At 46.7% G+C, this 12,456-nt stretch overlaps 1 protein-coding gene across 3 annotated transcripts in view; it reads left to right on the top strand.

Annotated features, from left to right (window-relative positions):
* The window catches only part of LOC132835302 (guanine nucleotide-binding protein G(I)/G(S)/G(T) subunit beta-2), a 111,693-nt gene that overhangs the window by 62,848 nt on the left and 36,389 nt on the right, over positions 1 to 12,456 (top strand). Inside the window, exons 1-2 of one of the 3 annotated variants that reach the window (XM_060854736.1) lie at positions 8,504 to 8,540; positions 9,549 to 9,660. In XM_060854736.1, coding sequence (XP_060710719.1) covers positions 9,604 to 9,660 — 57 coding nt within the window. In that variant the 5' untranslated portion in view covers positions 8,504 to 8,540; positions 9,549 to 9,603. Of the gene's footprint in view, positions 1 to 8,503; positions 8,541 to 8,744; positions 8,843 to 9,548; positions 9,661 to 12,456 lie in introns of those variants that run through there. The other 2 variants (XM_060854735.1, XM_060854734.1) reach the window with 2 other exon arrangements.

The following is a 12,456-nucleotide window of genomic DNA, read 5'->3' on the forward strand; positions in this document are numbered from 1 at the left end:
AAGTGGCCAAGAGCACTGGAAAATCAGAAGATTGGGAAGGCTACAAAAACAAACAGAGGATAACAGAGTGTAATAAGAAATGAGAAGATCAAATATGAAGGCAGGCTAGCCAGTAATATTAGAAATGATAGTAAAAGTTTCTTTCAGTACATAAGAAACAAACGACAGACATTGGGCCACTTCAAACTGATGCAGGAAGCCTAGTGATGGGAGATAAGGAAATAGCAGGAGAACTTAATAAGTATTTTGCGTCAGTTTTCACAGTGGAAGACATGAGTAATATCCCAACAATTAAAGGGAGTCACGGGGCTAAGTTGAGTATGGTTGCCGTTACGAAAGAGAGAGTGCTAGAAAAGTTAAAAAGTCTTAAAATTGATAAATCTCCTGGCCCTGATGGGATACACCCTAGAGTTCTGAGAGAGGTGGCTGAGGAAATAGCAGAGGCATTGGTTGAGATCTTTCAAGAGTCACTGGAGTCAGGAAAGGTCCCGGATGATTGGAAGATGGCTGTTGTAACCCCCTTGTTCAAGAAAGGATCAAGACAAAAGATGGAAAATTATAGGCCAATCCGCTTAACCTCGGTTGTTGGTAAAATTCTTGAATCCATCATTAAGGATGAGGTTTCTAAATTCTTGGAAGAGCAGAGTCTGATTAGAACAAGTCAACATGGTTTTAGTAAGGGGAGGTCATGCCTGACAAGCCTGTTGGAATTTTTTGAAGAGGTAACAAGTAGGTTAGACCAGAGAAACCCAGTGGATGTGGTCTATCTAGACTTTCAAAAGGCCTTTGATAAGGTGCCACACGGGAGGCTGCTGAGCAAGGTGAGGGCCCATGGTGTTCGAGGTGAGCTGCTGGGATGGATTGAGGATTGGCTGTCTAACAGAAGGCAGAGAGTTGGGATAAAAGGTTCTTTTTCAGAATGGCAGCCGGTGACGAGCGGTGTCCCACAGGGTTCAGTGTTGGGGCCACAGCTGTTCACGTTATATATTAATGATTTGGATGAGGGGACTGGGGGCATTCTAGCGAAGTTTGCCGATGATACGAAGTTAGGTGGACAGGCAGGTAGTACTGAGGAAGTGGGGAGGCTGCAGAAGGATCTAGACAGTTTGGGAGAGTGGTCCAGGAAATGGCTGATGGAATTTAACGTGAGCAAGTGCGAGGTCTTGCACTTTGGCAAAAAGAATAAAAGCATAGACTACTTTCTAAACGGTGAGAAAATTAGTAAAGCCAAAGTACAAAGGGATCTGGGAGTGCTAGTCGAGGATTCTCTAAACATGCAGGTTGAGTCCGTGATTAAGAAAGCGAATGCAATGTTGTCTCTTATCTCAAGAGGGTTGGAATATAAAAACAGAGATGTGCTACTGAGACTTTATAAAGCTCTGGTTAGGCCCCATTTGGAGTACTGTGTCCAGTTTTGGTCCCCACACCTCAGGAAGGACATACTGGCACTGGAACGTGTCCAGCGGAGATTCACACAGATGATCCCTGGAATGGCAGGTCTAACATATGAGGTTCGGCTGAGGATCCTAGGATTGTATTCGTTGGAGTTTAGAAGATTGAGGGGAGACTTAATAGAAACGTACAAGATAATACACGGCTTGGAAAGGGTGGACGCTAGGAAATTGTTTCCGTTAGGCGAGGAGACTAGGACCCGTGGACACAGCCTTAGAATTGGAGGGGGTCAATTCAGAACAGAAATGCTGAGACATTTCTTCAGCCAGAGAGTGGTGGGCCTGTGGAATTCATTGCCGCAGAGTGCAGTGGAGGCCGGGACGCTAAATGTCTTCAAGGCCGAGATTGATAGATTCTTGTTGCCTCGAGGAATTAAGGGCTACGGGGAGAACGCCGGTAAGTGGAGTTGAAATGCCCATCAGCCATGATTGAATGGCGGAGTGGACTCGATGGGCCGAATGGCCTTACTTCCACTCCTCTGTATATATGGTCTTATGGAATAAGAGAATGATCAGAGAGAGGGTAGGGCCAATCAGGGATAGTGGAGGGAGCTTGTGCCTGGAGTCTAAAGAGATAGGGGAGGCCCTAAAGGAGATTTTTGCTTCAGTATTGACTAGAGAGAGGGAGCTTGTTGATCTGGGAACACAGTGGACCAGGTTAATAACCTTGTACAGATTGATATTAAGAAAGTGGATGTGCTGGAAATTCTGGGAAGCATCAGGATAGATAAGTCCCCAGGGCTTATCAGATATATCCAAGGTTACTACGGAAAGCGAGGAATGAGATTGCTACACTTCTGGCAATGATCTTTGCATCCTCACTCTCCAATGGAGAAGTACCGGATAATTGGAGGGAGGCGAATATTGTTTCGATGTTCAAGAAAGGAATCAGGGAAATCCCTGGGAATTACAGCCCAGTCAGTCCTTTATCTGTAATTACCAAGATCCTGGGAAGGAATCTGAGAGATAGTCAGCACGGCTTTGTGAGGGGTAGGTCATGCCTCACCAGCCTTATGGAGTTTTATTTGAGGATGTGACGAGACAAATTGATGAAGGTTGAGCGATGGATGTGGTGTATATGGATTTCAGTCGGGCCTTTGATAAGGTTCCCCACGTTAGGCTCATTCAGAAAGTGAGGAGGTATGGGATACAGGGAAATGTGGCTGTCCGGATACAGAGTGGGCTGGCTGACAGAGGACAGTGTATGGTAGTGGATGGGAAGGATTCTGTCTGGAGTCTGGTGACCAGTGGTGTCCTGCAGGGATCTGGTCTTGGGCCTCTCGCGGCTTTTTGTAGTTTTTATAAATGACTTGGATGAAGAAGTGTAGGGGTGAGTTAGTTAGTTTGCCGATGATACAAAGGTGGGTGGTGTCGTAGATAGTGTAGAGGGCAGTTACAGGCTACAACAACACATAGACAGGATGCAGAGCTGGGCTGAGAAGTGGCAGATGGAGTTCAACCTGGATAAATGCCAAGTGATTCATTTTGGAAGATTGAATTTGAATGCTGAATACAGGGTTAAAGACAGGATTCTTGACAGTGTGAAGGAACAGCGGGATCTTGGGGTCCATGTCCATAGATCTCTCAAAGCTGCTACCCAAGTTGATAGGATTGTTGAGAAGGTGTATGGTGTTTTAGCTTTCATTAACGGGGGATTGAGTTTAAGAGGCACAAGGTTTTGCTGCAGCTCTATAAAGCCCTGGTTAGACCACACTTGGAATATTGTGTCGAGTTCTGGTTGCCTAATTGTCAGAGGGATGTAGATGCTTTAGAGAGGGTGCAGAGGAGATTTACCAGGACGCTGCCTGGATTGGAGGGCTTGTGTTATGAAGAGAGGTTGAGTGAGCTGGGGCTTTCCACCCTGGAGAGGAGGAGGAAGAGAGGTGACTTGATAGAGGGTGGACAAGGTAATGAGAGGTGTAGATAGCCAGAGACATTTCACCAGGGCCGTCACAAGGGGTCATACCTTTCAGGTAATTGGTGAAAGGTATAGGGGAGATGGTCAAAGGTAGGTTCTTTACGCAGAGATTAGTGGGTGTGTGGAATGCACTGTCAGCAGTGGTAATAGAGTCAGAGACATTAGGGCCATTTAAGCGACTGCTGGACAGCACATGGATGGCAATAAATTGAGGGGTGTGTAGGTTAGGTTGATCTTAGATTAAGATAAATGCTTAACACAAGACTGTGGGCCGAAGGGCCTGTACTGTGCTGTACTGACCTATGTTCTGTTATTGCTCTATTTGTATATGCTCCTCATATTTGTTATTTAATTGCCTTTCCTACCGAGTGGCTCTTATCTGGGGGGGTCTCTACACTCCCCAAGTCATTTTTTGCCTTTGACCCAATGGACTCTGCATCATCCGAGCCTAGGTTAAGTTTTTTTTTTCTTGAGATCCTTACACACTTGATGCAAGTGCAACGCACCAACTTCTGTGAACAACCAAAACATCATTAAGCATAGTACTGTCCAAACTTTCTGGAGGAACTTTGAACGCACCTTGCAGGGAGTCGTGTCAAAGCTCTCCCTGAACAAAGGAAACAGTCCTTCCTTTATACAAAATCTTTACATCACAGGTCAGTAAGGCCCAAAAGACAAACTTCCAGTCACTACCCCAACAGTGACCTGACCATCTCCAGAAACAATATAATGTCAATCATCTCTTAATGGTCAAACCTGTTGCAAATAGTTTATTTTTAACGACGGAGTGGTCAGAATTCCAACTATAATGTCCTGATTGATTTCTGAATAGGAGATGATGACAATGTAACTGGCTGTGAATGGCCAGGAAATGGTCACGTGAATGGCTCGGAATAATAAGGAGATGATAATGTAAATTCCTTTCAAGCTACCTGTAAGTTAGAGGCATCTCACTCTAGCCTCAGGACATCCAGTTTCCTGCCGGTCAGCAGAGCAAGTTAACTCTTCAATATCTCAAGATCATCTCTCTCAGCAAAGCTCAGTGTGCAACCTTTTGCTTTTATGATACGATAGTTCCCTGCAGGTAATCTACTAGTTGGAACTCAAGTGAAGTTAAAGTTCCTGCTTCATCTGCCTGCCCTGTGGTACAGTGTTATCTTTATGACTGCCATTGATATTAGCAGTCATCAGCTCCCTACCATTTGCATCTGGGCACAAAGTCCAATTATCGTGTTTGCCCCTGGCTGGAGAGTAGCAGAGGGGAAAGTAAGGACTGCAGATGTTGGAGTTCGGAGCTGAAAACGTGTTGCTGGAAAAGTGCAGCAGGTCAGGCAGCATCCGAGGAACAGGAGAATCGATGTTTCGGGCATAAATCCTTCAGGAATGAGGAAAGTGTGCCAAGCAGGCTAAGATAAAAGGTAGATTAGATTAGCTTAGATTAGATTAATTACAGTGTGGAAACAGGCCCTTCGGCCCAACAAGTCCACACCGACCCGCCGAAGCGCAACCCACCCATACCCCTACATTTACCCCTTACCCAACACTACGGGCAATTTAGCTTCGCCAATTCACCCTGACCCGCACATCTTTGGACTGTGGGAGGAAACCGGAGCAAACCCACGCAGACACGGGGAGAACGTGCAAACTCCACACAGTCAATCGCCTGAGGCGGGAATTGAACCCGGGTCTCAGGCGCTGTGAGGCAGCAGTGCTAACCACTGTGCCACCGTGCCGCCCACTAGGTAGGGAGGAGGGACTTGGGGGAGGGGTGTTGGGAATGTGATAGGTGGAAGGAGGTTAAGGTGAGGGTGATAGGCCGGAGTGGGAGTGGGGGCGGAGAGGTCAGGAAGAAGATTGCAGGTTAGGAAGGCGGTGCTGGGTCCGAGGGTTGGGACTGAGATAAGGTGGGGGGAGGGGAAATGAGGAAGCTGGAGAAATCTGTATTCATCCCTTGTGGTTGGAGGGTTCCTAGGCGGAAGATGAGGCGCTCTTCCTCGAGGTGTCGCGTTGCCATGGTCTGGCATGACGGATTTGTTAGTGCAGTCCTCTGCTGTCGAAACCTGAATAAGGTATTTTTCATGGGTTAATTATGGCAACTTCTTAAGGATTCTGAAATAACAACAAAATGTTGCTGAGAGACTTGTGTCTTGCAGCTTCTGGAGAAAGAGAGAGATATGTCGGACTGTCTCAATCTTAAACTGTGCCCCCTCCACAGCTGCTGAATTTCTCTAGCACTTCCTGTTTTTACTTTAGATCTTCAACATCTGCAGTAGTGTGCTTTTTATTTGAGTTCAGCTAACAATGCAGATCTACACTGGGGAAAGCAATTGAGTGAGTGTTTCACTGAACTGTCTCTGAGCCTGAGGGCTGTGCCGATCCTTGCTGTAACTCTCCCCCATGTTTAATGCTTTTTGTGATTGGCCTTGCCTAGAGTTCCTACATATTCCTTATCTTTGGGGCTGTTGGTTGCAGGTTTCTTGAACCTCCTGACTTTATTTGTTTCTCCCCTTGGATTTATATCTAGAATGAGAGGAGACTTGTTAGGAACACACGCCAGCTAGGATTGGTTAAGCCAGATAGCCCTTCTCTATGCTATACCACCTTAGTATGTAAAATACCAACAGTTTGCCTTTAAGTAGCACCGTGAACATGTTAGCACTCCTGTGAGGAACCGTGGGTGCGTTCTATCAAACAAAATTGCACATTGGCCCCAATGAGACTTTAGGACATAGTGTCCAGAAGTGTGTAGCAAGAGGACTAAAATTCCACTGCTCTGAACATACAACTCTGGAACTTTGGGATGACCAGGAGACTAGCATTGGAGAAGCAATTGACCCGGGTTCAACTCCCGCCTCAGGCAACTGTTTGTGTGTGTGGAGTTTGCACATTCTCCCCGTGTCTGCGTGGGTTTCCTCCAGGTGCTCCGGTTTCCTCCCACAGTCCAAAAATGTGCAGGTCAGGGTGGATTGCCCATGCTAAATTGCACAGAGTGTTAGGTGAAGGGGTAAATGTAGGGGTATGGGTGGGTTGCGCTTCGGCGGGCCAGTTTGGACTTGTTGGGCCGAAGGGCCTGTTTCCACACTAAGTAATCTTAAAAACGAGAAAAAAAGCCTCGAGGTTTGGAGGACTGGAGAAGATTACATGGCAAGGGGAGGGTATGAGGCCATGAAAGAATTTGAAAGCAAGAAAGAAAATTTTAAGAATGTGTTTGACACTAGCTTCTCATCACCAATAAGCATTTCATGGTCCAGGCTGCGATGCAGATTGCTATGTTAGTGTATAATTAGATTACTTAGTGTGGAAATAGGCCCTTCGGCCCAACAAGTCCACACCGACCCGCCGAAGCGCAACCCACCCATACCCCCTACATTTACCCCTTACCTAACACTACGGACAATTTAGCATGGCCAATTCACCTGACCTGCACATCTTTGGACTGTGGGAGGAAACCGGAGCACCCAGAGGAAACCCACGCAGACACGGGGAGAACGTGCAAACTCCACACAGTCAGTCGCCTGAGTCGGGAATTGAACCCGGGTCTCAGGCGCTGTGAGGCAGCAGTGCTAACCACTGTGCCACCGTGCCGCCCAAATAATGTTTTACCTTCACCCATTACCTGTACTTGACTAAAACGACGTGTATCGTTGTTCCAGCCATAATTTGTCTCACCATTTCTCCATGGAATTCTATCTTGCTCCCTTCCTTTTCTGATTGGTATTGTCTGTCTGGCACCTTCCAACTCCAGTGGTGGAACTGCGTTCGAGAGAGCAACTCGTTCATTTCCTCCATTGCTGACCTTGTTGAGCATTGTCAGCAGATTTTTTTTTCTCTGTAATTTTCCCAGTGTCGACAGTAATTTAAAAAAAATAATTTGTTTGAAGTTCCACCCACAGGCAATGAACAGTTCCTGTTTATGGTGAACGCACTTTCAAGTATATGCAATCCCTCTCGAATTTGTCCCTGTTGAGGTGGGTTACAAGCCCCTCCTCTGAACGACTACATCAGAGATTAACCCATTTGGGGGGAATGTGAGTAATCAGTTGTCTGGGCGCTGATGGCTTTTGGAGCAACTGGTTTTGTAGCAGCCCCCTATGGCCTTCCTTGAAATAAAACGAGTGGATGCATTCTCTATTAATAACCACCAGTTGGACGTTTACTTTCAGAACGGGTCTGGCTGAGGCCCACCAATATGCTTGGTATTTTCTGCATGTTGCTTGCTCATTAACATAACGCTGTCATTTAATTGTCATGTTTGGATTTCTGTTGGCCTGGTACTCAAGTGTGAAACCTTGTCTGTTCTCCCATCAAGTCGTTCAGCCTTCCCTTTTCATTTAAATTTCTGCTCTTTTCGTTGTCGCTCACGGGAGTTTGGGGGCTAGATATATTTATAGTGGTGTGCTGACTTGAATGTGTGAAAAGGCTTCGGATGTTTCAGCCTAAAATTGGCTCATTCGTGTCTCACATGAAGCAATTGGGAGTGTTTTTGAATTGACAGCCTAATTAAGTTGCAATTTTTTTTTCACCGCAGTGAAGATATTCTAAAGTTGTCTCAAATTGCTCCCATGACTCTTGCGACAGCTCCAATGCAGAATCTTTTACGTTGTCCCTACTTCAGTATCCGTGACTGAACAAGTTTTGAGCTGAATATGTTGGTTTTTGTGTGCCTCTGTTGCAATGCTTCCTTCTCTGGAAGATGGGGATGGAAGCTGATGGGTTTTCTGCAAATTCAACTTAAAACAGGGAAACAAAAATAGGTGAATTAGTGTTTAATTACACCGACAGATGGTTTCCCACTGTGCCTTGGCATTCGCTTTCAACTCCCCTCCCAGCCCACCACACAAAAAAATACTCTCGCAGGATGCTCGCAGCAGTACTTCCACTGTCTTGGTTGTTATCAGTCAGATTTCAACAAGGTGGAATGGAGGTTAATTCTACAAGAAGTTCAGTTCCAGATCTGTTGAAATTCCATTCTGTCTGGAGAGTGTTTGAGGTTGCAGGTGAAATGCTGATGGCTGTAGGTTGAGGCGAAAACACATTGCATTGGGTTCAAACTGCACAGTAGGTGAGGAGCAAGTTGCAAAACTTCCCTGCAACATCACTTCCCCTGAGCTGTGCAACTCCACCCAGCTCAGATGCTTTCGTTTTATGAGCGGTGTTCCTCTGGCTTTAATGTAAATTATTATCAAAGTGCTCCTTCTTGGTTGAAAAATGAATAGAAAAATAGCCGTCTTGTTTCTGGATTCACACTGAGTGCAAGATGGTCTGTACGTCGGGAGGAAGAGTGAGAGAGAGAGAGAGAGAGTAACTGTGTCATATGTAAACACTTCCTGTGCTTACAATTCCTGTTCTAAAAGTCAGCCGGGACCATTGCAGAGGGAGCAGCTGTTCTGCTGAAGCAGCCTGTTGATTCAGTCCAGATCCGGGTTTCGTTTTCTGTCGAGAGGGAGCGGCTGCTTTTAAGTGTCTTTGAAAAGTAGGAAGTGGGCCATACTTGTTAGGGTGGTGCCCGTCAGCTCCTTGATAGCCGTACTTCCCGCTAGCCCTGGCTCCACGGGTGGCAGGCTCTCCTCTGGGTCACTGGTTTGTGGTATTGAGTCCCAGTCCAAACCCACATTCCTAGCACAATGCACTGAGGGTGTTGCCTGGTCGCAAGTGCTATTTCTGGGTGAAATTTCAAATTGTAGCCCCTTTTTTTTTGAGTGGAGTTGAAAGAGTCCCTGGTAGTGCTGGTAGAAGAAGCATTTGGTGTAAATTCTGTTGTAGTTCAGATACAATGTGTTCAGGTCATGGACATAAACTGGTGATTCACATGAGCTTCTGTGACTAGGGACAGACCTAATTCAACGTTTGGAGATTCATGTTTGCAATTTGTGTTTCTGTAAATAAAGGCTGGTGAGATTTGGGTACACTTTCACCTCTGCTCTCTGGAATAAAAGTCTGGGAACAACTTCCCCACGTGCAAGTTAGCTGCTGCATTTCCTATATTATAACAGAAACACACTTCGCTGGCTATGAAGTGCTTTGAGGTGCCTTGCGATGATGCAGGATGCCACAGAAATGAAAACTTTCACTGGTTGATGTAAAGTTCTGCTGCTGTGAGTTCGGTGTCCCTCCTTGTGCTCGGATGAGTACTAATCTGCTCTCTTTTTGTTGTTTGTTTGGTTTCCTCTTCTTGACAGGTTTCTGATTGGCCGAGTCGAAGTGGGCTAGAGGTGTTAGCTTTGACCGGAGAACATGAGTGAGCTCGAGCAGTTGCGCCAAGAGGCAGAACAGTTGCGGAGCCAGATACGGGTGAGCAAACCGTGAACGTCAAGTGTTTTATTGGGAGCTGGCCAAGGCTCTGGGCTGTGAAACCAATCATCAATTGTTACACCCCTCCGAAAGCCATTTACTTGACCTAATGAGAGGGGCTACTGCTTGCACCTCTGCCTTTCCTCCCCCTCCAGAAGAAGGGAAGGAGTTGGCAGACGAGGCAGGGGAGTGGAATATTAATAGAGAAGTCGGGCAGGCGTGTTGGGACCACCTACTGTTGAAGGCAAGAGGCACTGAGCAAGCTGCAGGATGAAAGTGGTATCCCACAGTGTCAGATGTCTTGATTTTAAACCTGCAGTGCCAGCACCGAAATGTTCCCTGGCATTGTCAATCCAGTCTGGAATTAAAGACTGCTCGTGGTTTTGAAGAGTAGCCGCTATTCTTCTTTATGGTATTTCATTGTCTCAAAATATTACCATGTCCTTTATAATTTACTCACTCACTTAAAAAGTCATTGGGTAAGGATACCACGACCTCCTCCTGATCAATGCTGGCTAAGTGTGGTATAATTGCCACTCATTCAGTGATGGACCCAGCCCAGAGCGGCACAGAGCAGTAATAACTCCGAATCCAATGAATTGGACTGTGCTTTTCACTCTGTCCCTGTGGGGATTGAGTCCACAGCTCAGATCCATCCACCTTCTAGCCTGGAGTTTCATTCACTAATGTTGTTGGAAGCCAGCCATGGCTCAGTGTGTCATGCTAACAGCCCACTTGAGACCAGTTTTTTTGTCTCGCTTGAGCATTGAAATCTACTCTGACATACACGGACCATCCCTCCCCAACAAACAAAAACCATCCCGAAGGAGCACTGTACTGTCTGAGAGGCCGTCCACAGGGTGAGATGTTAAACTAGAAGACCTCAAGCACAACACATGTGGAGGTAAAAGAAACCATGGATCTAGGTATTGCTCCCTGGAGCCTGAAGGCTGAAATTTATCCTTCAATCTGCATCAAGAACGCCAAGCATCTGGTTCTTTATCGCATTGCAGTTGGTACAAACATGCTTCAGAATTGCTTCATTGGCAGTGACATACAATTGTGGAAGAACTCTTGTATAAATGCTTTTATTTTTGTACAGGCATAAGTAGAAAGTTACTCTGAAGGACAAAAGTTCCTTGCCGTTGGCAGCGACAGAGGCAACTTGACTTAAATCTATTCCCTACCAGGACCTTGTGTACAAATGAATGTATCAAAAGGAGCAGATGTAGGACACTTGCTCCCTCGAATCTGCTTTGCCATTTCAAAAGATCATGGTTGATTTTTGCTTTGTGGTTTGAATTCCACGTTCAGATCTGCCCTAACAGTCTTTTTAGATTGCATTACTCTACTGCAATCTATCTAACACTGCCTTAAAAATGTTCTAAAACCTTATCAGGCAAGAGGCTGGAAGAACACAGCAGGCCAGGCAGCATCAGGAGGTGGAGAAGTCAACGTTTCGGGTGTAACCCTTCTTCAGGACTAGGGGTGGGTGCAGGGGGAGCTGCAGATAAAGGGGAAGGTGGGTACGGTGAAGACGGGTAGGCTGTACAATCTAGTTGGTCAATGGGAAGAATGAATCCTGACAAGGAGGGGATGGAGCTGGAAAGGGGTTTGGGGATTGGAGAGGGAGGTGATTTGAAATTGGAGAACTCAATGTTGAGTCCTCTGGGCTTGTAGGGTGCCCAGGTGGAAGATAAGGTGGTGTTCCTCCAAATAGGTGCTGTAGTTTGTCTTGGCAATGGAGGGGGTCAAGGGTGGTCATGTTGGAAAGGGAGCGGTTGGGGGAATTAAAGTGGGCCGTGACTTGGAGGTCTGGTCAGCCCCTGCGGACCCAGCTGAGAAGAGAGGTGAGCCGTTCCCTCAGTGACCCCCGATGTAGAGAAGACCACATTGGGAGCACCTGATGCAGTAAGCTAGGTTGGAGGAGAGGCAGGTGAACCTCTGTCTCCCCTGGAAGGACTGTTTGGGGCCCTGGATGGAGGTGACTGGACTGGTGTCCTGGCAGGTTTTACATTTTTTTTTCCCCTGCTTGCAGGAGAAGGTACCTAGGGGGGAGCGGTGGTAGGGGTGGTGTGAACCACGGGCTGTCAGGGGGCATGGTTCTTGTGGAAGACTGAGAGGGGTGGGGAGGGGAAGGTGTTCTTGATGGTGCGGTCTGCATGGAGTTGGCCTGGGGTGGCAGGTGAGGACTCTGTCCTCCATTGTGTTGGGAGGGGAGGGGTTTAGAGTAGGGAAGGTGCGGCAGAGGGCTGTCTGGGTGACAGCGGGAGGAAAGGCATGTTGTTGACTTTTTTTGGATCCCAGCATCTGCAGCTTTTTTGTCAGTTGACTTCCCCACCTGATGCTGACTGGCGTATTGTGTTCTTCCGGCCCTCTGCCTGTCTACCTTTGGATTTCAGCATCTGTTGTCATCAAAAACCTGCTCAAGCAGATTTGCAAAGCCTCAACCCTCTGAGAGAGAGTGATTCTCCTTGTTACTGTCCTTAAATGGCCACCCCTAATTTAAAAACAATGCCTCTTAGATCTGACCTCGTGCCCAGGAGGAAATATCCTTTCTCCATCCAACTTGTCAAGACCATTCACGATCTTTTATATAAAAACCCGAAAGAACTTCAAATGCTGTAAATCAGAAACAAAAACTGAAGTTGCTGGAAAAGCTCTGCAGGTCTGGCAGCATCTGTGAAGCAATGTCAAAATTAACCTTTCGGGTTCAGTGACCCTTCATCAGAGCTCTCCCAGGGTCTTTATATGTTTGAGGACTGGGTTGTAAGAATTACTTTCCCCACACTTAAA

This window comes from Hemiscyllium ocellatum, chromosome 44, assembly GCF_020745735.1.
Source record: "Hemiscyllium ocellatum isolate sHemOce1 chromosome 44, sHemOce1.pat.X.cur, whole genome shotgun sequence".
Taxonomy (NCBI): Eukaryota; Metazoa; Chordata; class Chondrichthyes; order Orectolobiformes; family Hemiscylliidae; genus Hemiscyllium; species Hemiscyllium ocellatum.